We start from the raw sequence: 27,059 nt of genomic DNA on the forward strand, positions 1-27,059 counted from the left end.
GTTGGACATCTTTTCATGTGGCCATTGGCCATTTGTCCTTATTTCGCTGTGAATAACCTATTCACATCCTTGCTTTTCCTCCCTCTCCAACCCTCCGCTGGACTATTTCTCTCTATCTTGTTGACATTCATTCTTTTATATGTGCAAGTAATCTTCTACCAGTCTGCCATATATCTTTACTTTTGTTTTTGGTGTCTTGTTGTACAGAAGCTTTAAATGTGCCGTCTTCTTTTTGGTTTGTATTTTGGGTCTTGTTTTAAGAAATCTAGTTCACTCTTCACTGAAGTTCATTTAATTATGGTTAACAACTGTTTTGTCTTTTGCTCTGTGGTTTAGAGGGGACAAGAATGTTGCAACTGTTAAGAAACAGAGTCCATTCATCCAGTGGGAGATGTCCTGAAATAATAAATTAGAAACAACTCAAAGAAGGGACAGAAAGGGAAGAGCTTGGAACCCAGGACACGAAAAGTAACAAGAGCTCAAGAATCCAACCCTTTTAGAGGGGTGCACACATTTAATGCTCTGTGATTGGAAGAAACTTTTATGAGATAATTAATAACTCACTTGTAATTAGCAGTTGAGTACACAGTGAGCTAGATGGAGGACAGGCAAGGGAGCTTGGGTTAGTAATAGGGTCTTTAAGTTAGAAGTTTATTGTTTGTGGGCAGGGTTCAGAAATCCCCTTTTAACACTCCTTTCAAGTGGGTTATTTCCAGGTTTACAGATTAAAGTTCTCTTAGTAATGATAATAATACTGAACACCCACTGTATGGCAGGCACTGTGCCTAAGCACTTTATATGCATTATCTCATTTAGTCAAACTTAGGAGTAAGTGCCATAATTATGCCATTTTACAGATGAAAAACAGGCTCTAGGAGGTTAAATAACTTGCCCAATGTCATACAGCTGGTTAAGTAAATGGTATCAAGATTTGAATTCAATTCTTTCTGAACTCCGAGCCTTCCAAATGTGATTGTTACACATTTTTAAAAATAAAAAGTATTTGTGAAGATATTAAGTGATGAGCCCTTTGGACTTGATGATTGTGCCTGTTCTACTTGAAAATCAAGCTCTGTCAAGCATCTGGTGGCATGCCCTGCATTAGTTGCTCTTAGTGGAAGAGAGAAGATTTTGCAGAACTTGACTACTTGAAACCTTTATTTTTTATTTTATTTATTTTTTAAGTAGGCTCCACACCCAGCTTGGAGCCCAATGTGGAGCTTGAACTCACAACCCTGAGATCAAGACCTGAGCTGAGATCAAGAGTTGGGCGCTTACCTGGGTGGCTCAGTCAGTTAAGCATCTGTCTTCAGCTTAGGTCATGATCTTGGGGTCCTGGGATCGAGTCCCACATGCTCCCTGCTCAGTGGGGAGCCTGCTTCTTCCTCTCCTCCTGCTGCCTCTTCCCCTGCTTGTGCTCTCTCTCTCTCTCTGTGTCAAATAAGTAAAAAAAAAAAAAAAAAAAAAAAAAGAGTTGGGCGCTTAACTGACTAAGCCACCTAGGCGCCCCACCACTTGAAACCTTTAAAAACAAATCAAAGCCCTTTCCTTGCCAGGGTCCCACTTTTCTACCCTGGCTTTGTTACCTTCTGTCCAGGTGAGGAATGGGCCAGTCTCTCCTTCTAAGCTGTCCTTCACTCAGTCAGGTCACAGGCAAACCTCCATGTTGCTATAGTGCAAGGGGATTGGATAGACCTTGTTGCTATGTCTTTGAGACACATACAAGTGTGTGAGGCAGCCACAGAGAGCATGCATGAAGAAAGCAGCTCTCTTGCTGATGCTCAGAGCATGACTGTCTCTCCAGGGCATCTCCATCAACAGTTCAACTCCCCAGCTCAGCGTGTATTTTGCCAGACTATCCTAAACCTAACCTTCCCACTTCAGTGGAAATGTGACACCTATCAAGCAAACAGGAAAGAAACTAAAATTTGTTTATATGGAAGAAATGCTGAGGTGAATCACTGATATAATTTCATAGTGTTACAGCAGGTTAAAAATTCTGGCTTTGTTACTTACTTGCTCTGAGACTTTGTGCAAGTTTCTTTAGATCTCTGTGACTTAATTTCCACATCTGTAAAATGCAGATAATAGTATCTCTCTTACAGGGTTGTGAGGGTGCATACTTTAATGCATATAAAATAGCGTCCAGGATATAAATAGAACTGTATGAATGTTAGCAAGTTTTATAGGTTTAAGGCAGTAAGCCACTACTTTGGAGTGGGGGTCCTTGCATGGTTTCAGTACACTTCATGCACATCTTTATATGCTTATCTCTGACAGTTTGGGTGAACTGATAGCACTTTTACCTCGCCTTGTAGATGAAGGCATTTCTTGGGGTCTCTAGAGAAGTGGGGTTTATTTGAGCCCCAGGAATACTCCTTCTGGCTTTGGGTCTCTCCTTTTTCACCATGGCCATGTTCTTTCGATCACTTGGACGTAGTCCCCCCCCATTTAAGCCTAAAGAATTGGGTTCTCCCCACTTTAGTACTGGTGGTGGTTTTACATTCTACCCAGCAGCAAAAGTCTGTATTAAAACATCCTGGGGCGCCTGGGTGGCTCAGTCGGTTAAGCGACTGCCTTCGGCTCAGGTCATGATCCTGGAGTCCCAGGATCGAGTCCCGCATCGGGCTCCCTGCTCGGCAGGGGGTCTGCTTCTCCCTCTGACCCTCCTCCCTCTCGTGCTCTCTGTCTCTCATTCTCTCTCTCTCAAATAAATAAATAAAATCTTTAAAAAACAAACAAACAAACAAACATCCTGGATGTCCCCTGTTGTCCTCTTCCTCCTTAAAATTACCCCTTAGCTATGGTGCTTGTCAGCTTTTACACTCGGTAACCCGTGTTGATCACTGATGTTCTGCCACAGCCTGTCCTAGATGTTGTGGAGGCAAAGTGAGCACCACGTCAGGTTTTTGTTGCTTGGGCTTCCACAGAGTCTTTGAGCAGGAAGGATTTTTAAAGAAATAACCTCATCCAGCCCTTTCATTTTACAGAGAAGGAAGCCAAGACCCAGGAGAGTGAGTGACCTGCTTTAGGCCCACAGACTCAGAACTGGAGCCAAATCCCCTGACCTTTGCTTATACTACAAATCCAAGGACAGTAGAACTGAGGCATTCTGGAGAAGGTAGTTTGTCAGCAGATTCTTTGGTGGTTTCTAGTTTCCCGGTGGAGAAAACCTGAACTCCCCTTCCAGGCTCATATCTCATGTTAAGGATGCTGGTCACCCACTAATTTGTGATGCAAAATATCTTAACAGTTTCAGAGCTGGGCTGCAGATGATATGAATCAAGGTTAACTCAGGTCCTCAGTGCACTTGGACATTTATGGGGAGCCACTCTTTGTAAAAAATGTCAGCTCTTGTAAAAGTCTTATGTAACACAGCTTGGGTTACTGTTGGTGCAGCCTGCATGTGCGCCTCTAGCCTGTGGACTAATGAATAACCAAAGACTTGCAGACTGCACAGAACACCATTTGAAAGCTCTCTCTGCCATCCGGAAGTGCTTACTGTGACAGTGTCAGTTCGGGACGTGTTTGGTGAGATGGCATACTTTACAAAGAAAGTATGTCCTGTAGCCATTCCCAAGGGGTTCTTGTTGCAACATCTACTTTTTTTTTTAAGTTTTAACAATATTTACTTATTTATTAAAAATAACAGTCACATTCTACAGTTTTATGAAATGTAAGTTTTTCAAACCAAAAAAATTAATGAGATGCATTGCTTTACATTTTTGCAACTCTTTTTATTGTCTGACTTAATAGAAGACAGCTGGGTTTCAGATCTGCTTTTCATTTACTCTCATGCAATGTATTGTTTTGGTTGGGGCGCCTGGGTGGCTCAGTCGTTAAGCTTCTGCCTTCGGCTCGGGTCATGATCCCAGGGTCCTGGGATCGAGCCCCGCATCGGTCTCCCTGCTCAGCGGGAAGCCTGCTTCTCCTTCTCCCACTCCCCCTGCCTGTGTTCCCTGTCTCGCTGTGTCTCTCTCTGTCAAATAAATAAATAAAATCTTTAAAAGAGATGTATTGGTTGAAGTACATGAAGATCCAGCCTCACAGATAGATGGTTAGAAAAGGAAGAACTTATACCCCCTAAAAGGTTCCTGGAGAGGCCCCAGGGAACCTCTGACCGTACTTGGGTAACTACTCCTTAAAGTAACTGTCCTAGTCTCTGTGTCCCCATTCATTCCCCTCTAGGGAAGAGCATTGGCTTTCCTGATAGGTAGCTTGTAGAAGGGAGTGGGTACTTGTATTATTTTGAAGTTAGGACTCTCAGTGACTGTGCTGAGGGAGGTGTATAAGGTAACCCCATAAAGGAAAACAAGAAAATGACTTAATGCAAATCCAGGAGAGTGCGTCTGATGGTGGACCTGAGAGACAGGTGTGTCATCATGTTGGGTAGTCCAGGGCATCAAAGCTTTCGGTAATGTTCAGTTACTTGGGCTGGGTATTGAGTGTACCGGTGTTTGTTATATTTTCTTTACATGGTAAGGATATGTTACAGACACATTTAAAGAAAACTCTGGTTTCTAGTACTTGAGTGAAACAATGAATCTGTTTTTTTTCCTCCTTCAGTCCTTTCTGTTTTTTTTGCCATGGATCTCCCGAATCTTTCTAGTTCTAAAAAACACTTGTTTGGATACATGAGTTATAACTATATCCATCAGAGTCATTTTTCACTTCCAGTACTTGTGTTAACACAAAATCTAAGGCTTATGATTCCCTCATTATTGTATGAATAAACAAAATGAGAGATTCTCAAGCTGGAACGCGGGGCTAGAATCCTGAGCTCTCTTGGTGTGGGGATAGCCTCCACTGCTTTGAACCTTCTTTGTCTCACTGATAAGGGCCCACAAAGGCTGGGTAGTTGTTTTGCTTTTTGCTAGAAAATAGGCTGGTTTTGTGGTTTCAAAACTATACTAAAGTTGTGCTTCTTGCACGGGACAACCCACTATTGGACTTGCATTAGGCTCCAACCCTCTGCTGTTTCTTCGCATTTGGCTTCAGTATTTTATACTTCTGTTTTGGTTGCTGAATACTTGTAGTAAGGTTTTATTTAAGCCCGATAGCGACTCCAGTGTAGGCTCTGGCAGCTTTTCTTCTCTTACCCCAACTGTGAGTGATAGAACCCCATAATTTAAGAAGTAGACATTATTCATGTACCCTTCCTCAACAACCCCTCTCCTCTCATCTCTTTGTGTTCTAGATGATGAAACTGAAGCCCAGAGAAATGGTAGTATATGTCATTTAAAGTAGACCCTACCTGGAATAGGGCTGGAAGCCTTCGAGGGTTTTTAGCTTTGGAATGTAATGACTAGAGTAGTTTTATATGTGTGTGCGCTTATTTGCTTTAAGGCTGATTAGTCCAGCTACGGAAGGGGGTGGAGAGGAGAGTATTCTGAAGGAAGCATATTTCGTGGGAGAGAAATTTAGGCCACAGGAAAAAGCTCAAGAAAAAGCCAACTACCCGTTTTTACTGGAGGGGAAGAAAAACGGTATTCAATAATATGTAACTTTAGATTTATTCAAGTTTGATTTTTAGAATGGTTTGCCATTTGTTGCCCACACAGAAATATTATTGCCTAAATAGATGAAATCGAAGATGGTTTCCATGGGCCTGAGTAAACTATTTGTAATTGCCTCATAGATTGTTAGGAAAAAAACAAAATAAAATGGGCATTTTGTGTCAGTGCCACAGTGGCTGGTAGTTTGAACATTTGTTACAAATCGTAAGCTGTGGAGAAGTTCATGTCAAACAATGTGATTGCAGGTAAAATGCCTTCTGAGGCGGGGAGTCTGAGTACCCATCACAGTAAGTGAACAACGTAAGGAAGTTACCAGCTAATGCCTCGCTCAGGGTGAGCTTTACATTCTCAGAATGTTAGTCACCCTGAGGGGGACCGTACTACTAGTTTTAAAAGGTTTCGTTTTTAATATAAACTCAGAAAAAGTGGTTAATGGTGCTCCATCCATCTATCAACAGATGCTTATTTTCTCTTTAAAGATGTGGGTGATAAGCCTCTTTAACTTTCTCCTCTAGACAGGAGGAGGTAATGAATCTAGAAATGTCCTCTCATCCCAAAAGGTGCATCTTTTTAAGGCGGAATTAAGTTGATAAAATGGCTTGCTAGTTCCTTGCACACGGTAGGCAGGGGTACAGAAAATATTTCTTCTCTAGCCCTTACTCCTGGAAGTTTTAGGGGGAAATACAGACATATTTGTCTTTGTTCCTCAGTGGTCTGTTGGTAGCTAAGGTAGAAGTGAGGAGTTTGATGCTTTTGTCATGTGGGTTTAATTAGCACGGCTAACTGCCTCCCTTACTCTAGGTCTGATGCATTTTCTTTGCATCTTCTGTATGAGCTTTGGTTGAGTTTTCTCTGTGACTGGTTTTTCTAGCTTTGCCAGAGAGAAATCAGAAAGGAGGCTTGATATTTTTCGCCTTTTAGGTGAGTGAGTGATTGTTGTAGGCTGCTCAGCTTTAATCTATAATCTTTAGGTTACACTTGTTCCTTTTGTGTGAGAAATAAAGAAATCAATTTGGGCAGTTGGTGGTGGAAGTGCACCTCTTCTCAGATTCGTCCTCCCCTTGCTTCCTGCTTTCCACACTCCCCTTAGCTTCTTCTTTCCTTATGTGGTCCCACCTGGTGGCTTAGGGCCTGTGTGTGTGCGGAGCTACCTCTTCTATTTCTGACCTCGGGAGATGGTGGCCTCGGTGGTGCAGTGTGCTTGTGCAAAGCTGTGCATGTGCCCTGATGGCCAAGACACACCTATTACTCTGTAGTGTGTAAAAGGTTGACCAGGCCTTGTTAATGCTGTAGCAAGCGCTTCGGAGGTTTGGAGGCAGTCTGCCTGGCTTTGACCCACGGCTCACTTGCTGCATGACCCTGAGCAGCTCTATCTCTGAGCTTCAACTATAAAATAGGAATAATAATAATAGTACGTACCTCAGAAGTGATGGTGAGAGATAAGTCAGTTCAGTGTCAAGTACCCAGAATGGTGGCTGGTATAGGCATATAAATATATAGAGAGAGTGTGAGAGCACTCACAAATGCTTTATAAGTGTTCACTTTAACTTTAGCAGAATAATTTGTCCTGCGAGTAAGAGCCCCTATGATGTTTGAGCTCAAACTGGGCACAATTGCCTGCCTCTAAGTATTGGGAAGAGACCACATTGAAGCATGCAACTGAAGCATTAATTTCTCTTCTCCGTTTTCCAGTGACCCTTTTAAATCTCCCCCGTCAAACACATCTTGGGCATTTTAGCCCATAACGAATGCCACTGCCGTATGGCAGTTATTTTTTGTTGGAGGAGGCAGAGGAAGACTGTGAGAACTGAGTCTCTGGGTCTCAGTCATTCACCTTGAATATATAGTACAGCACTGGTACATGTGACTTTGTAGTAAGGTTCAAAGTAAGATGAGTACGACAGCTTTCCTGTCCTTAAGAAATCCACATTCTTCTGGCGGCTGGACCAGTGGAAAGCTAAGTGTAATGCTAGATACTGGATGTGATGAGTGGCCCAAATACAGTGAGTGTTGATACGATAGAGAGCAAAGGTGTGCAATTCAAGGAACCAGGGAAGGCTAAATGAGGAAGATGGGATTTTGCCTAGAATTTTAAGGATGAGTAGGATTTGACAGGTAGAGTTGAGGATGGAGGCTTTCTCTGTGCAGAGGTGGGTGTGCTTTGAAAAGAGTCAATTGTCCAGCTTAAGATATTGGTGGTGATGGACTTGGAATCTGGCATAACTGGCTTAAATACTGGTTCTGCCATTTTATAGAGCTTTGATTTATTTTCTCATCCATAAAATGGAGCCAATAATATCTATTTCACGTGTTATAAGGATCAAGTGGAAAGATTTTTTTTTAAGATTTATTTATTTGAGAGAGAGAGTGAGTGTGCATGCGAAGGCGGGAGAGGGGCAGGAGGAGAGGAAGAGAGAGAATCCTCAAGCAGACTCCCTGCTGAGTGTGGAGCCAGCTGTGGGCTGGATCCCATGACCCTGAGATCATGACCTGAGCTGAAATCAATACTTGGCCACTTAACTGACTGAGCCACCCAGGCACCCCAATAGGAAGTTTTTTTTTTTTTTTTAAGATTTTATTTATTTATTTATTTGACAGAGAGAGAGACACAGCAAGAGAGGGAACACAAGCAGGGGGAGTGGGAGAGTGAGAAGCAGGCTTCTCACGGAGCAGGGAGCCCGATGAGGGGCTCGATCCCGGGACCCTGGGATCATGACCTGAGCCAAAGGCAGACCCTTAACGACTGAGCCACCCAGGCGCCCCTGGGAAGATTTTTTATAAAGGTCCAGGTATGGTATGTGGCACAAAAGTATCCAGTGAACCATTATTTATGTGGATGGTTGTGGGAAATGCTCAAGAATAGACCACACATGGTGGTCTCCGAGTATCTTGTTTGTTTCTGCTAGACCACACTTAGCATTGCAGTCTTTACATAAATCTTTAGTTATTGCTTCTTGGTTGATCAATCAAAGGCAATATTACCCTCTCCCCCCCTTTTTTAGTTCTCTGTCTAAAAAAGTGGTAGAGCCTATTCCCTCTTTTTGCTACTCTGAATATTTTAACTTTAATTATTTAGGTACTCCAGGCAACTTTGAATTGATCCTTCTAAAAGATATCTGTCTACTTTTCTACCTTGATCCAAGAATATGAAGTACCTTTATTAGGGCTTTACTCTCCATGAGGACTGAAGCTTCACTAATAATTAGTGATTATTCCCTGATGTTTTGTGCATGTGAGTAGCCAGATGACTTGTGCTGTCACACTGTCTTCCGAATTATTAATATCTGGGCTAAAGAGTGTATAGGAAGTTGGCTTGAGCAGGAATCCTGGGGGATAGATGCCAAGCCTTAGTTCCCTACATTGGTGGTTGCAGCTACCACAATGCACAAAACCCACTCCTGGTAATAACCAACCTCAGTATGCACAGTTGGTGCAATTGTGGCAAAAGGGGTTTAACTCTGTGTAGCCATGATTATAGTAAGATATATGGTCTGACCCTCGTTATGTGGGAGGGATTTGAGGCTTGGATTTTTCTCAAATCCAAATGGCCAGAGTTGCTTTTCTTGCTTTTGCCAATGTAATTATCACTTTTTTTCCTCCTGCCTGCCTTTCATTTTCACTATGTGAATAATAATTATTCTAATGAACCATTAGGATTTGGAAGAGTTTAAAGGCAGCTAGCAACTTGGATCAGTGCCTAAGACTTTTCTTTCACACTGGGTCCCATTTAACTTTCTCAGTTTCTCCTTCATACAGAATATATGAATTACAGCAAGGATCTCTTGCCAAACTATAGTTTTTCAAGTTTCAATTTCAGCGTAATACCTCCCTGTAATCATGCTATCCAAGACCGTCAGAAACGTATTCCCATTCACATATCCCCTAATTCTTAATCTGTTAATCTAGGAGCTTTGAGATGGAACCGGACCCCATCTAGTGAGAAGTCTGGGCTGCTGACCCAATTCCTTTGTGCTTTGTGGGAACAACGTGCATGAAATTGTAACCTGCTATTTGCTGCACATATTTATCATCTACTTTTGAGAGCTAATGGGATTTTATAACAGATTGTTGTCTGTAGTATCCTCCTTGGGTCCTACTGATTATTCAGAAATACCATGATAATAATGATAATGAAAATGCCTCTCTAAGAGACAATGGAGGGGGTGGAGGGGACTGTGGGAACATTCTTTCTGTGGCAGCATGTGAAAAGAAGGTTTGTTTTGCATTAGCTGATCAGGACCAGAGAGCCAGCATCCCAAACCATCTAGCAATAGTAAAACTTTGAGTGTAGAGGAAAATTATAATATAGTCCCGTGGGTCTACTTTTCTAAGCACACCAAGATGTGTGAGAAAACCCCTAAACCAACTTTTTTTTAAACAGCTGAATGGATGCTTCTGTAATATGCAGTTAACCTCTTTAAGGCAGAGAGTTGTCTGTTCTGCTGGTGGGAGTATTTTTTTTTTTAGAGGTTAATTGGTTCTATTTTTTGAGAAGAAGAATAGAGTAAGAAAGAAGAAAGCTTTCGCTTGATTAGTATGGCAGAAATTATAGTCCTAACTAATGGAGTCTGTTAGGGTCTCTGCAAGATATGCGCTTTTTTTTTTTTAATGCTCTAAAGGAAGTTTGCATGAAATAGCTTACCATTTGGATGGTTGCCCAGGCTCGTAATCTGGGTTAAAACCTTGGCTAGAAGGCAGTTTTATACTCCAGATCCCTTGGTCTCCTGCTCTGGTGAGAAGATATGTTCATAAGTGCTTTGGTTGGTAGGAAACGAAAAATCTTTCATGATGCAATTCTTCAGTGATTGCTCCTAGCTCCCATCTCTCACTCAACCCTGGAACACTCAGTGACAGAGCCTGGGCATGTATTTAGTTATGTATTGCTTATATTTATCTTCATAATACTTTAAGGAGTATTTCCAGTAAACTGAAATGTGAACCAGTTTTAAAGTCTTATATCCTCTACTCTTAATTATTCTTCAGTTTTTTCCAGTTCATTGATTTCCATGCCCTTTAGATCTCTTTGTTTTCCTGCTGCTTCTCTTGACTACTTCTTTCTCTCCTCCCGTCTCATTCCTTCCCTGCAGCAGTCTGAATCTAATTTTTATCTTATCATGACCTAGGTCGTGTTAAGATCTCATGCGAGATCTGTCCTCCTCTAAGAAAGCCTTACTTTTTTGCTATGGCCCCTGTCAATCTCCATTGTCCAACCTTGGTAACCTTTGTGTGTATTTCATCACCCAACATTTTGCGCTTGTCTTCTGTTTTATCTCAATGACTTTTCCCCCTAATAAGGGTTAAGTTCCTTAAAAGCTTTTGCATTTCCTAGAATTCTTATTATGTAGAAGCACCTAAATATTTGCAAAGTTTACTTTTGTTAGTGGTAACTTCCCTTGGTAACTTGAGAGAGATCTAGTTTCCTATGCTTTTACTAATTTGTCTTTTTTTTCCTGTAGACTTAGTTGTGTTTTGTTTTGAGTTAGACAAGTGCTAATATTATCATATCCTAAAGTTAAACAGAAGAATATAGGAATATAATAACAGAACCCTAAAATGGCCCCCAATCCCTGATTTCTGGTGAACACACCCTGTATAACACCCAGAGCTTGGGAATATGATGGGATAGTCACTCCTATGATTAAGTTATGTATGGCACAGCTGACTTTAAAATATGAAGATTATCATGGGTGGACCTGACCTAATCAGTCCCTTGAAAGGAACTGGATTCTTCTTGAAGAAGATTTGAAATGTGAAGAGGGACATGAGGGGTTCCCTGTTGGCTGTGAAGACGAGATGGCCACATGGCTAGTCACTATGGGTGTCCTTTTGTGTCAGTCCCTGGCTGGTAGTGGACATGGAGAGGAGAACTTCAGTCCTATAGTTGCAAGGAATTGAATTCTGACAACAACCCACATGAGCTTCCAGATCAGAACTCACCTTGGCCACCACCTTGATTTCAGGTGATATCCTGAGCAGAGAACCCAGCCATGCCCCATCCAGACTTCTGACCTTCACAACCAAGAGCTAATAAATAGGCGTTGTTTCAAGCCCCAAGTTTGTGATAATTTGTTACATAGCAATAGGAAATTAATACATGCCCCCAAATGTATATAAACAACCTCTATTCCACCCTGATAGTGTTTCATCCAGGGCTGAGAGTAAGATGCAGTAGAACTTTTAGGAAGGCTTGAGAATTTTGGCCAGAATTGTTTAATACTTGCAGAGTGGTATCAAATGTTAATTTGTATGCTTATTTCCTGAGAATATATTTACCATGGCTTTGGGCATTTTTGGTATAGCCCCTCAATTTTCAGGGGCTGGAAATCTATCACTGCACTCAGAGATGTTTTAGACCAGCCTGGGTTAGGAACTGAATATGGCCTGAATATGGCTACTTTTAGTAGCTAGGTTGGGACTGAAATATCCCTGGTACTTTTGTTTATGACTGCCTTAGAGCTGGTTTGGATTTTTCCTCTTCTTTTTCAGGGACCACTATTACATTGTCATTACCATCACTGAAATCCCCTTCTATTATCAGAAAGGGACAGAAATAAATGATATCTTGCAAAAAGGAAGTGGCTAATTTATATCCGGTGACAGAAATGGTAGCATAGGGAAGGAAGTGTCCCATCCATATTTCATTATTTGCTGATTAATGCATTCAGCAAATAGAAAGACACAAACTGAGCTGTGATATTTCTCAGATAGGAAGCACTAAGGAATTGATGTGTGAATATGAGGAGTAGAACCATACATAAGAAGTCGAGGGGGGAAACTTCCAACTGATAAGTGCCGTTAATAATCTTTGACCTCCTATTCATCACTGTTCTGAAAAAGTTTGTGTGGAAGCTATCCCACACCATGGGCAGGGCAAATGAGCCACTGTGAGACATTTGGGTGGTTTTCTCCTCTGCAAGATAGGTGATATGTTTGAAACGGAATCCAGTTATTTGGGAATCCCACTGCAGAGCCAGAGGATTTTAAGATGATTATGACCCTCCTCCCTGGTTTTCTCATTAACTTTCCGAGGTGGCTAGCCATGGGGAAGGGCTTCTCATCATCTCTGTGATGTGCAGCGGTGCGAGAGAACAGCTGTAGCATCTGTTTCTAATTGGATCGTGCCTTTATAAATGCTTCTTGACTGTTTGTCACATTGCTTCCCTCCCACCTCCTCTTCCTCTGAGCGCTGCAGCATTTGTAAGGGTGTCTGGAATGCACATGTGGGTCTCGTCATTCCCAAACATGAGACTTTCTGCTGATCAGCACTTTGTAACGTTAGGCTGTTACAGGCATTAGTCACTTTGACTCAAAAAGAAGGAGTCGTCTTTGGAAACTTAAGAAAATGTCTTTTGTTGTTGTTGTTGTTGTTAATTCTTGGCATGCAGTTAGATTGAAGCTCTCATAGTTCACACGGACTTTTAGAAAGACATTCTGTCTGTAAGAAGAAAGTGCTTCCACTTTGTACAATTTCTGGATTGCTGAAAGTCTGATTTACTAATAATTCAGCACTACCTCTCCCGTCCCCCTCCCCACCCCCTTGGGATCCAGGGTTGTAAGCAGCAGCTGGGACTCTGTTCACTTCCGATACCCACTTCTAGGGACTGCTTTTAAACAGTATTTTTCCTAATTATGTGAGGAATTCATTTCTGTTGGGTCAGAGGTGGGACTTTCATCACAGACAAGCCAGGCAGATCTTGGAGGTGGTGTGGGCTGTTGCTGTGATGGGAGGTGGGATGTAGAGAAGACATAAGGGAGCTGGGGGCCCCTGTGGAGAACTAGAACCCGGGCAGTGCTGTTTCCTGGCTTGGGTGTCAGGCTTCCCTCAGCAACCACTATGAATTCTTACCTTCAGAGCCAGCCCAAGTGTAAGGGAGAGAAGGATGGACCAGGCACCAGAGCGCTAGGTGTCCCTGTGGCCCTGTCTTGCCACCTGGCCCGGTTTATAGGGAAAACCCATCAGTCACTGTACCTGCCTCCTTATCTGAGAATGAGGAGGTTGGAGAATATGACTGTGGTAAAATGTCACACACATACAAATTTTGGTGAAGCCTAATGGGAGTAGTGTTAGGAGAAGGGGAATATTCAAGTCATGAATCAGCTGATAGACGGGATTCAGTCCGTTAAAGGGTTGGGTGGGAAAGATTTGGCTAAAAAAGGGTGGTGGATGGTTATTTCATCTGGGCGCAGAGGAGAAAAGCCAGCTTGGTATGGATGTCCTCAAGAAGTCTTCACTGTTGAATTCAGAGGCCAGCAGGGGGTTTAATGATTATACAGTGGACTTTTTTTTTTTTTTTTTCCTGCAGGAGGTTGGAAGCCTACAAATTTATGTACATTTTTAATCAGGGTTAACAATATGCACGTTGATCAATGTTATTCTAGGGGACTCTCTGATATCTTGAAGTAGATGTTGCCATTTGACATAAGAAACAGTGAGGAAAGACAGATTTAAGTTAAATGGGGGATAGCATGAGTTCCACTTAGGAGATGTTGGCTTAGCAATGCCTGGGCTATGGATGCTCGGGAGAGAGGAGGAGCTGTGGGTTATGACAGGCAGTAATTAGCCTATGGAAGGTTCACCAACGTGGTGGGCAAGGAAGAGGCCATCTGAGAAAAGTGTGTAAACTGAGGATAGAGAATTATGTTAATTCTTGCAAAGTACCTTGTGAAGTACTTTATCTTAAAGTTGGCAGAACTGAGGCTGAGAAGTTAAATGACTTACCCTATCTAGGTCACACTGCTAAATAATGGCAAAGTTGCCCTGAGTCCTCTGACTTCCCCCACCAAGCAATTTCCACTGTACTGTTCTGCTTTTGTGCTCACTTTTATCACTTTCAATGTGATTGGGTTCTGTTATTAGAAAAAATAAATACTGGGCGCCTGGGTGGCTCAGTTGGTTGAGCGACTGCCTTCGGCTCAGGTCATGATCCTGGAGTCCTGGGATCGAGTCCCACATCGGGCTCCCTGCTCAGCAGGGAGCATGCTTCTCCCTCTGACCCTCCTCCCTCTCATGCTCTCTCTCTGTCATTCTCTCTCCCAATAAATAAATGAAAATCCTTAAAAAATTTTTTTAAAAATGAGAAAAAATAAATACTTGTGTACTTTATCCTATCACCCATCTATTAGCCGCAATAAAAATTGCAGGATTACCTCCTCTGAAAGGATTTTTATTATTTATTTGTTATTTATTATTATCCTTTTTAGCATTTCCCAATGTTTAAAATCTTTTATTTTCTGTTTAAAAGGTGTGAGGTGTTTGTTTTGCAATAATTCAAATATTACAGAAATATAACACTTAGAAAGTAAAATTTCCCTATAGTCATACGACTCCCAAAGAAAACCCCCACACGTTATTTTTGCAAGGATCTAGAAAAGCAAAATTTGTTCCTTCTCTGGCAGTCTTTTGGAGAGACTTACTTTGAAATGACACTTGAAATTGGGGCAGTTACTCAATATGAATCAAGATCTTTTCTGGTTCTTTGGTGGTGTTTTTGAGGCTGGCTCCCCAGGTTTGTCAGTCAGAGCTGATCTACCTGGCTTTCTGACTTGGGGGCTGGCCCGTGGATGCTCCTTCTCAGTCCCCGCTTCCAGCTGGGCTACACTCAAGTTCTTTCCTCTTACGGTTTTCCTCCTAACTGTTCTCTCTTCTTCCTGGCTCTCTATTCTGCTGCTTGTGTGAGACCGTTTCCGTGGGGTTTTCTTGGCTCTGACTTTGGGATTTCATGGTATAGATGACAAGCAGAATCACAAATGTTCTCCAAGTCATCCTTAAAGAACGCGATCCTCATTAGTAATGAGATGCTTCAGACATTTTATATTATGGAAATTACCCCAGCATTGCCTAGCCTTGAAAACATCCCCATGCGGACTTCATAGTTGTGGCTTGAGATATTTAGCATTCCAGTGTTTTCCCTTTTGCATGGGAACTAAGGGCGTTTCCCATCTTCCCACCAACTCTTCTTTCTTCAAAAGAGAATATGAAACCAGTTCAATACTTTCTAAAATGTAGTTAGATAAGAGTGTGTATTTATGAAAATGATCAATCAGGCAGTTGGGTAAAACTTCTTGGGCAGTTTGTGAGGCCAGGATTTCTCCAATATTGGCTGGTGTTCGGTCCAGGATTTCATGTAAGGAGTAGCATGTTCTTCTCTGCCTATCTTCAACTAGGTGGCATCTGTACACTGAAACAGGACCTCAAAACAAGACACTACCTGAGGTGAAGAAGGGACAGGTACCTCCTCTTTTCTCTGAGTGGGCATCTTCTTTATGGAGGGAAAGACAGAGCAAAGGGAGTATGTCCCACGATTGTATCTCAGCTTCACTTAAAATTGAACATTCGTTTTCTTAAGACTTGAGTCTTAATCATTTCTACTTCCTTCCATCAGGCAATGCTGGTCAGAAATACTCTTTGTTTTCATCTGAATACATGAAACTTGCACATCAACTGTACATAGGGGCTATCTGCTAAATTAATATCCGAAAATGCTGCAGACTAATGCTGTTTTTACCCAGTGAAGGCTAGTGCCAGTCACGTGAGTTTTAAGTTTGCACTGCATCCTGCACTTTTGCATAGTTGATGATTATATATTTGTGACTATTTGACTAACATCGATGTGCCCCACTAGACTATGGTCCGTGAGTTAGGGATGCTTTGTTTCCTCACCATCACCTCCTTAGCATTTAGCACAGTATCTAGCACACGTTGGTATTCAATAAATATTTGTTGAATGAATGAAAGCATGAATAAAGATTTACTTTTTTTTTTTCTTGAACACAGATGATTAACTTACACAGAGGAGTTATTTCCTGTTTTGTTTCGAGGCTATAAATCCACTTTTCAAAAATCTCGTGGAAGACAGCAGATACAGCTGAAGGAAAAAATGTTTTTAAGCAGGGCAGTTGTAAAGGGTGAACTTTTTATAACTTTTTTAAAAACTAAGTCATAATTATTATAGTTAAGCTGGAAAACAGAGGCAAACACACAGATTTCTATTAGGTTTGGAGTTTCCTAGGATAACTGATAGAAACTCGCTTTGAAGGGTCATTTAAAAATTGAGCTGTTTTGTTTTGGCAAGAGAAAATATACTACCAGGAATTTTTTGCCTTGTGTTGGCTGTCTTCAAGCAACATGACAGAATTGGATTTATGCATCTGTGATTTTCAGATTCAAGAAACCTTAGAATTAACATTAGAACCAAAGACTTTGCTTAGAGGCCTTTTAGTGAAATCTCCTCATTTACAGATGAGGCTTTGACTTGGGGCAATATAACTTATCATCTATACTATGAGGCTTTGAGAAGAATGTAATTGCCACTTCTTGTCAACAAAATCTCCAGCTCTCTAAATGAATGCATAAAAGTTATTGCTCAAATTTAAAAAAAATATCATTTTAAAGGGGTGAAATCTTTCTAAATTTAAATGGTAGTATCTATTTTTAAAGATAAAAATTATGTCTAATTGTTTGCAACATACATTAAAACATCTATCACCTTGGTAACGTGTTCCCATGCTTCTGCTGGCTGATAAGGATCAGCAGTCATAGATTACCTAACCACACCAGGGAAGCCTTCAGTTTTAAAAGCAAAGAAAGGGGATATCATTTCACTTTGAATATGGTGAATAGAACCCATCTGTGCACATCCAGTTTCAGGAGGCTCTGAGCTGGATTAAAATAGAGGGGAAAAATGAAGAGGGGAATCCGGAATGGTTTCCAGCTGTGGAGGATGTTGATGCCGGCAAATAGGAATGTGATTCTATGGCTTTTTCCCCAGCTTTGTAAATGACTTTCCTATTTAGGGTGAATTTTCTTTCAGCTAGAATCTTCTCTCTCTCCTCTACTTCCTTTTTGTTCATTCTGTTCTTCCCTTTGTGATTTTTCTTTCTTGGTTAGTCTGTGGGTTTTTCCAATCAGCAGCATCTCCTGGCATGCTGAACAGCGCTGGCAGAGCTCATTCATTTCGGATTTTAAAATCAGTCATCTTTTCCTCCCACCTAATTAGAAAAAGGAAACCCAGGTTTCCTGAGAACCTTAAGTGCTAGGCACTCTCATACTTACTGATTCCTTAGCTCCTCCCAACCACCCTGCCAAGTGCTCCATCAGAGACTAAGAAAAGTAGGAAGCAAAGCTGGGATTCAAATCCATGGCTTTCTGACTCCAAACCCCTTGCCATCCTGCTCCTGGTTAAGCAAGATTTGGAGTTGTGGTACTTATTTTATTTTATTTAGAGAGAGAGAGAGAGCGCACGCAAGCACATGGGGAGGGGAGGGGCAGAGGGAGAGAGAGAATCCCAAGCCAGCTCCATGCCCAGCATTGAGCCTGATGTGGGGCTTGATCTCATGACCTCGAGATCACGACTGGAGCTGAAATCAAGAGTCAGATGCCCAACCGATTGAGCCACTCAGGTGCCCCTGTGGAACTTCTTTTAAAGCAGCACTCAGAATGTAGGTGTTGGCACACATTCTTAAATAATTTACTTTATGATTATTTTAGTAATGAAGTCAGCTAGGCATCTTCTGAAAAAATGTGTTGATTATAAACTTCAGAGTATACATTCATAGTAAAGTGACCCTTTGGGCATAAACGGCATTTATCTAGAAGGCTTCTGCAAGCTGGACTTTTGTTCCCCTGGTAGAGTTGGGGAGCTCTGGCCTCCAAAAGGTGTTCTTGAATTTCCCTAGCCAAAAGCTTCTTCTCATATCAACCATAAAGTCATGGTATTTATCACTTTAATCCTTAGTGGTATTACATTAATTGATGTCCTGTCTCTACTGCTAATGGTAAACCTCTTTTCTTTTTTTTTTAAGATTTATTTATTTTAGGGGTGCCTGGGTGGTGTCAGTTGAGTGTCTGACTCTTGATTTCAACTGGGGTTGTGATCTTGGGGTCCTGAGATCAAGCCCCGAGTCGGGCTCCATGCAGAGCATGGCGTCTGCTTGGATTTCTCTATCCTTCTCCCTCTGCTCCTCACCATCCCCCGACCATGCTCTCTAAAGGGAGAGAGAGAGAGAGCATGTGAGTGCACAAGTGGGGGAGTGGGGGGAGGGGCAAAGGGAGAGGGAGAGAGAATCCTCAAGCAGGCTCCCCACTGAGTGCAGAGCCCAATGTGAGGCTTGATCCTAGGACTCTGAGATCATGACCTGAGCCGAAATCAGGAGTCGACCGCTTAACCAACTGAACCACCTGGGTGCCCCTAAATGGTAAACCTCTTAAGGGCGGGAAGAGTGTTTATCAATGAATAACAAAAATAACATCTGGTCCCTTACTGCTTTGAACAGTAAGTATTTTTGAATGAGCAAATAAATAATTGTGTCCATGAGGAGGTGACCCGAAAAGAGAAAAATGAGGTTGTTAAATTACTTTATACCATAGAATTAGTCATAACCCATTTCAAGATGGAGTAGGCATAGAAATCATGTAAGTACAAATCCTCCATAGATAGATTAGCAAATGGAGGACTAAATCAACTAAGGTCTTATAGTCACTTACGTAGTGGTTCCATGTTGGCACTTTCATTTAAAGAATGGTCAGAACTAAGCCTTATATTACTGGCTTCATGTGCTGTGGCTGCAGAAATCGAGGTCTGGCCTTGGCGTTGCCAGGACCAGTGGAAATATATTTAGAGCTACTTTGCCAGTTCTAATTCTCACCTTCCATTTCTTACGGTTGCCAAAGAATTATGACTTCAGAGAGTTTTTTTTTTTTTCTCCCTACTTTAACGTATTGGATTTTGATAACAGCTAAAACCATTGTATTGTCTGGGGCTGTCTGAGAACTTAGTAGATCATCCTGCTGTACCAGTGACTAAGTGCAAGGTCTCTGGATTCTACAACCTGACTTCTGGGATCAGATTTCAGCTCCTCAGCTTACTAACTGTGTGACGTTGGACAAGCTACTAAACTTAAGTGCCTCTGTTTTCTCATCAAAAATTGAGGTTGGGTCATAATAGTAACTATCTTATAGAATTGTTAAGATAAATTAACGAGTTCATTATTAAGGCTTTCCTGGAACATTGGAAATGGTCAATAAATGTTAGCTGTTATGATGGTCCTGGCATACCAAATGGCTTGACCCATCTTTATCCAATCATCATTTTCCTTTCATTGGTAAGGGGTATGTTTACTGAAATTCTCTCTGAGATTTAATAATAAAGATAATGCTGGAGATCACATTTCAGCAGTATCTGGAAGGTTTTGATATGTAAACATTGACTATAAGGTCTTCCCAGATCGAGGAAATGGTGTGAATAAACTCTGATGGGGAGAAATGTGGGGTTGTCTCAGGAATAGTAAGGAATTCAGGTTAGCTGCAGTGAAAGGTGTCCTGTGGGGAGAAGTGGGAGATTAGGTAGGAGATTAGGGATTAGCCCATGGAGGCCCTGAGATGGCAGTCCAAGGAGTTTGGATTGGGGGCCTTTGAGTTCAGAGATCCCTTTTGCAGCAAAGTAGAGAGTGGAGGGATTAGAGGGAATGGGGTGGAGGTAAGGGGACCAGATAGAAGGTGGTTGAGTGAGTAGGAATAAAGAGGAGGAGGATATAGTCTTGATAACACTTTGGAATTTATGCAAGGGATGAGAGGGCATAACTTAAGTGCCATTAACAGAAATAGGGTTTGGGATGGAGAAATATGATTTCAGTTTCATGAACATCAGTTTGAGGTACAGGTGGGACAACCCAAGAGAATCATCCCTTTGATAGAGATTCAGAACTGGAACTCAGGCAAAAAATTCAGTATTAGAGGTAAAAAGCTGAGAGTCATTTCCAGATGTGTGACGGTGGTTAAGGACATGACAATATTTGAAATTCCCTAAGACTGCACCCATAGACTCAAAAGAGATCTTACACTTTTTGGAGGAGAGATAGCTAAGGCAAGAAGCAGTAAACATGGTGACCTAAAATTCTGGGGTGTAGGAATTCAGTTCAGCCGCTGTTGTGTGTGACTTAGAGCCTCTCTTTGCTTTTCCTACAGCGCTTTCCAGTTTTTAAGCCTGCTCGTGAACCACAGGAGGAACTTCCTACTTCCCTTTTTCCAATCACATACTGATGGCCAGTGACCCTCCAAGTTCCTTTAATACTAGGCAGAGAATTAGGCTCAAATTATGAAATTCTAAAATGGCAATATAAAATTTACATATTTCATATTACAAAGTTAGAAGACAGACTCTGAAGAAATAAATTTAAATTTAAAAAATTTCAAGACCGAACTGTTTTATAACCCTTCATTTTGTATGTGGTTTTCAGTGGGTATAAAAATACTCAGTGGGTGTGTGGGTGGTTTCTCGTGTTTTGGAAATGGTGAGAATATGAGATGCTGTGCATTGGGTTCTGGGATGAGAGCTATAATTACTAACTCTGATTCTTTCCCAGGATTGGCTCATGGGTGGATATCTATCTGAATCTAAAAACCCAACAATGCAGAATCCACAGTAATAAACCACTCCCCCCGCCTCCCCCCCGCCCCACCGGAAATGAAAAGAATTGTTGTGGTGGGGAAGAGGGGGGAGTGTAGGATGATGGTTCTTCCCTGCCTTGCCTCCTTTCAGGCTGTTCACTGACTGTTCAGGTCAGAGATGCAGCTCAGCTGAAGGCTGGTGTGGTGGCATCTCCCGGCCTGATGCTCAACAGCCACCGCACAGCTGTGGTGGAAAGAGTTCTAAATATAACCCAGACTCATTTCAAATCCTCCTCCCCCAAGTCTTGGAGGATGTGGTAAACACCCTAAAAATACCTGATGTCTGAACCTTTGAGGTATGGAAGAGGAAGGGGCAGGTGGTAGAATGAGGTCCATGTGGTGGTGTGAGGAGGCCTGGCCTGCTGCCCATGGGGGCCTCTGCCCGTGGGGGCCTGCCACCAAAGCTGCTTGGGGAGCTGTCGACCATGCCATCCTGTTCAAGGATAAGTGCCTACTCTTGAGTCTCATATTCATTGTTGGCAGGTTTCAAGGAAACTATTCATAGACTAGGCATCTGCTCTCTGTCCCATTGACCTGAAACCTGCAGCTGCCACCATGGTATTCGGGCAGTGTGCCGGTTTTTAGCTGTATTTCACAGAATTGGAATTCTAGAGCGGCAAGGACCTTAGCCATTATGTTGTTCATAAAACATTCCTTTAAAATCATTGTATTTAGGGAGTCCTATTTCTCTGCCTAGATGGTGACCATAGTGATGTGAAAATGGAGTCTCAGTCCTTGATTATTAAAAGAAATCACTGTCATCATTATGTAACAAATAGAAGAATAACGAAAACCAATCTTTTAAAAAATATCATTGAAATGATCCTGTGCAAAGCTTTTTCTTTTTTATTAAAAAAAATAGGGTTTTGAGACTCATTTTCTCATTCAAACTTCAGTATTTTGAATATTAAAGACCACTGGTAACAGAGCCAGAAAGAACACGACGAGTCTTGTTTTCAAGGAGGCTTTCAATATCTAGTTTCTGGAATCCCAAACCATAACCATGATGTTGTAATTGAAGGACCATAGCTCACCTCTGTTTTCTTGGGAAAGAAAGTTTTCATAGATTACCTCCAGTACATATGAGACGCATTCAAAGTCATGGAGGCAGTCAGCACCATTATAAAATAGCATGAATCATCCACATTTTTAAGTGTATGATAACTACCTTATCCCAGTCTCCTTCAGTAAACTCTGAGAAGGCCCAGTGAGTGCAGAGCCTGTGTTGGGTGCTGCGCAGGGGAAAGCAAAGATGCTCCCAAAAGCCTGTATAGCTGATGGTGGAGACAAGACCAATTCAAGAGCTGAATAGTTTTAAATATGTTGCATTTATGGTGGTTACAGAATTTTTATAATTGTAACAAGTATGTATCTTCCATTCTGAGGGTCTCAGAGTTCCTTCTTTATCTAAAAGAGTGTTACTTATTTTACACTCTGGATTGAAAGTAAATTGAAAATTTTTCTTGAATTCGTGAAGCCATCAACATGGTTTTTTTTTTTTTTATGTCACTTAATGCATATCTGAAATAGCCACCTCTAGAAGCTCATATTTCCCTGGACCAGGACACTTGTAACCAGAAGTGAGATTCCTTGGGAGAGAGTCTGCTTTGGGAGTCAGTGTGATTTTGTGGAAGAGCAACTGAAGGCAAGGAGGATGTGGGTTTAGAGGGAATCTTCTTTTTCCATGCAGTTAAGAAGAGGGGGAGGGAGAGGGTACTATCCACAATGCGTGGTAACTCAGGTGGCATAGTTCATGAATTCTCAAACCTTTCCCTCTGAAATTCCAGAATGAAGAGCTTCGGAACTTGTCCCTTTCTGGACATGTTGGATTTGACAGTCTCCCGGACCAGCTGGTCAATAAATCTACTTCTCAAGGATTCTGTTTCAACATCCTGTGTGTTGGTAAGTGACTCATCTCTTGCTGCTGAGCCGGGGGTCTGATCCTTAGGTGTTGGCAGGTGACTATCAGAGGGGCACATTTCAGGGAAATAGGGGAATGATATTTTTACTTTTCTTTCTTTCATTAGTAAAGTAAGACAATAGTACCCACTGTATATATGTCACATAGTTACACAGATTGAGACTTGTATTTGGTAAATGTTTCATAAGCTTTGCGATGTTACTCAAATTGTTATTTTTATTTGTGTCACACATTCAAGTGGTCAGTCAGTATTGTTATTAAAACACTTATTTTAATTTTTGGTGGGGGGAGGGACTTAGATCCTAACTAGACTATAGGAAGTAGAAAGAAGGAAGTGATATGAACACACATAGTAAGATCATTCAAAAGCATTTTTAGAATTTATGACTACAGTGCAATAGTAACCTCCATTGAAGTCTTTTCAAAGATATACAACCTAATATAAGTAAAACCTGAAATTACTCTAACTTCCTTAATAAACATAATGTTTACATTTTTGATTTTTAGAGCAAAAGAATTTAAAATTCTGTTCTATATTTGAAATAAATTTTCTGCCCAAATTATCAAATTAAACTTCTGTCTTTAAATTGGAATCTAAAACTGACCTTAGTTTATTCCTGGTAGATAAATGGAAAAAACCCCAAGAGAATTGATTTATCTGTCTCCTCAGTATGTTTTATTCATATCTTGTAGATGTTGTACATTAGTCTAGGCCTCTGGCCTTGGTATTTTTCTTCTTTCTAGCCATATCCTTTTTAAAGGAAAGGCAGAAAAGAAGGTGGGGGCGGGGAGAGGAAAATAGAAGTATAAATCTGTTGGGTTGAAGCAGAGATGCCCCTGGCACAGATAATGGCCTTTCCTTCTTTGTCAGTCCTGATGAATGGCCAGGCTGTACAGCAGTGAAATGGTTTGGGCTGCACTGTTTTGTTGCCATTGTCCTCTTGTCCTCTGGGTGTATGTTTCGGAGACATCACTCTGAGCTAGACCAGAAGAAATTACATATGTAGCCAAGTGGACCATCCTTCCCCTAAGCTTAGCAGAATGTACCAGACTTATTTCTCTTGTCCAAGTAAAATGAAGTGAATTTTAAAAAGGTAGGCATTGAATATAAGAACCACCATTTAAAAAATTTGTTAGTTATTAGGGGAAGGGCCAGATATTTTCTTTTTCAAAAAACCTGAGCATATTCAGTGTAGCCCCTGTATTGGGTGTTCATTTGTAGAAAGCCACAAACGACTTGTACACTATAGACGAGCTTGCACTCTGGCGTTATGTCTGAAAGCGCTGGATAAGACAATAACTGGAGAGAAACATGACCAAAGAAGCCAGCTCTCATGCATTCCCCTTTCCCCTACATGAAGCTTTTTAAAATTCAGCAGGGGAGCTCCTAAATGGCAGCTCAGTTCTACAGAGTGGCATAAATGAGTTGTCTTTTCTCTTAGGGTAAATGCTCATTGCAGAGCAGGGCAATTCTTCATTAGCGTAGCAATTTGTTGGCAATTTGTTGATTTTCTATTGAAAAGCGTGCTAAATTAGAGGACAGTTACTATTCTGGCTTCTCTTCCCTGCCTCCCTCAGCCCTGTCTCCAAAATCAGCTTCAAGAATACATGTGAGAGTTATATCCCAGCCCCTGCATGTAGGATAATGCCTTTCAGTGGGATTGGGTTTGCTGGAAGGACCTGTTTTGACCTGGTGTGTGGTGTGCAGTGGGGTGTATTGGCTCATTGGCTGACCCTGTGTGTTCAATAGCACAATTATGATGCCAGTTGGAATTCATCACAAGTCACATCCACATTGCCCAGATGGATTTGTAAAGCAGCTGCTATTCTGACTGTACTGGGTAGGTGATAATGCCTATGGTTTTTAGATTTTTATTCTGGGCTCATTCTTAAACATGTTTAAAATTAGTTTTTTAATTTAAAATAATACATACTTGTTTTTTAAAAAATTATAAGCTCTCCCTGCCCCCTTTCCCCTCCTGCCCTCATTTCCATTCCACAGAGGTAGCACTGTGGAATCCTTCTAGAAATCTTCTACATTTTTCTGTACTTAAAAAATTATTTTTGGTGGCTTAAAACAACACTGGCTTATTATCTTACGGTTCTTTAGAAGTCCCATATGTGTCTTACCAGGCTAAAAGTAGGGCATCCACAGGGCTGGGTTTCTTTCCAGAACCTCTGGGGGAACACACATTTCCTTGCTGTTGCCAGCTTCTGGAGGCCGCCTGCATCCTTGGCTTGTGGACCCTTTCCTCCATCTTCAAAGCCAGCAGTGTTGTGTTTCTCTCTGTTTTTGTATTAGGAAAATTTCCACAGAGAATTCCAGAAGTCCAGTTTAAACTTAGTTAAGAGGCCTCTGCAACTCCAAAGCATGCTAAAAAAGTAATATATTGAATCATGTAATTAAGAACAACTGGCTCTAGGGAATCACAGAGTGTTTTCAAGGCTGGGTCTCTGGTTCTTGATCCTGCTTGCTTCTGCTTGGCTTCATGTTCAGGCTTTTTCTTCATGGGGGCGAGTATGGCTTTCAGCAGTTGTTGTTGGCTTAGCAACCCCCGAGGAAAGAACCCGCCATCCTTGACAAGTCTTGCTGAACAGTCATAGGGTGTCTCTGACCAGGCCTGAGTCCTGTGCTCACTCGGGGTGGGATATGGGGCTAGTTAACTACAAAACACAAATGGTGCCCTGTGAGAAAGAAGACATGATCAGAAAGGAGGTTGGGCATGGAAGAGACACACACTGGGCAGATATAAACAGCTCTCTCACGATTACATAAGTACTTTTATGTTTTGGTTTTACACAAATGAGATCATGCTGTTCATATTCCTTTTTTTTTTAAACTCTACAGTAAGTCCTAGCTATTCCTCCATGCCAGTATATCTAGCTGACCAGGTTCTCTTCCATGACTCTGGAGCCCTTTGGTTGGAGCCAGCGTTAGCTCTTTGGGAGACAGGGGTCAGGGATGTCAGCATTAAGTATTAAGCATACTTGTCCACAGAGGGTAGAACACATCAAATCCCTTTGCCACAAATAATTTACAGCAAAATATCTGTATAAGAAAACAACGCTCACTGCCAATTAATCGTCCATCTATTTTTATTTATTTATTTTTTATTATTTAAATTCAATTATTAGTTTCATTAGTTTCAGATGTAGTGTTCAATGATTCATCAGTTGCATATAACACCCAGTGCTCATCATACCACGTGCCCTCCTGAATGCCCATCACCTAGTTACCTCATCCCCCCACCTCCTCCCCTCCAACAACCCTCAGTTTGTTTTCTAGAGTTAAGAGTCTCTCGTGGTGTTTCTCCCTCTCTGATGACTTCCCATTCAGTTTTCCCTCCCTTCCCCTATGATCCTCTGTGCTGTTTCTTATATTCTACCTATGAGGGAAACCATATGATAATTGTCTTTCTCTCATTGACTTATTTCACTCAGCATAATACCCTCCACTTCCATCCATAATGGTCCATCTATTTTTAAAGTAAGAGTCTATGAAAAAGTATTCTAATTGATCAAAATATTTTGACAGCCACTTAGAGGAGTAGGTGACATTTAATTTAAGCATATCCATGGTACTTTCTTTTCAGCTTGTCACCCTACTGTCCATTTGTATTTTTTTTACACAGTATGCACTTGTGTGGCATTTATAGCATCATTACTTTATTTTCATGTGATAATTATGGGAGGGAATTGAGAATTTAAAAAAAAAAAAGTTACGATCCTAGTAAGGAAACTGATCATGTTTAACAAAAAAGCCTTGGAATTGTAATTTTATTTTGTGGCAAGAGGTTTTAGGTTGCAAAGAGGGGAAACAAACCAGGGCAGTAACTAATCCTGGCATGAGCTTAGTGTAGTTTTAGAGGCCATGAGTTAAATGTCTGGTATTAGAACCCATCTCTGTTGAATCCTGGAAAGAAATGTAATAAAGAGGAGAGTGGTGTTCATTTAACAGGGAAGGAAATTCTTGATGTTAAATTGGATGCCAGAACACCCAGGAGTTCATAGCCGCCCCCCCCAATCTTGCTTACAACATACTAAATCACCCCCAGAGCTGCACCTGTATTTAAACAAAGCCTTTTCTTTCTTATCCATGCTGTATTTTTCTAGGGAATCAAAATTATTTAGCCTTTCTTCACAATTTAAAATTTATATATCTTATTCATTTTCCAAA

At 41.4% G+C, this 27,059-nt stretch overlaps 1 protein-coding gene across 4 annotated transcripts in view; it reads left to right on the top strand.

Annotated features, from left to right (window-relative positions):
- Positions 1–27,059, top strand: part of SEPTIN11 (septin 11) — a 138,936-nt gene that overhangs the window by 21,824 nt on the left and 90,053 nt on the right. For all 4 annotated transcript variants that reach the window (XR_006791799.3, XM_045880944.3, XM_045880942.3 and 1 more), the window contains exon 2: positions 22,749–22,863. Coding sequence is in view for 3 of the 4 variants with exons in the window: in XM_045880944.3 (XP_045736900.1) it covers positions 22,749–22,863 (115 nt within the window). In the remaining variant the exon portion in view is untranslated. The remainder of the gene's footprint in view (positions 1–22,748; positions 22,864–27,059) is intronic.

This window comes from Mirounga angustirostris, unplaced genomic scaffold (genome assembly GCF_029215605.1).
Source record: "Mirounga angustirostris isolate CCGP_5_RB_7025 unplaced genomic scaffold, mMirAng1.0.hap1 SCAF_2, whole genome shotgun sequence".
NCBI classification, from domain to species: domain Eukaryota; kingdom Metazoa; phylum Chordata; class Mammalia; order Carnivora; family Phocidae; genus Mirounga; species Mirounga angustirostris.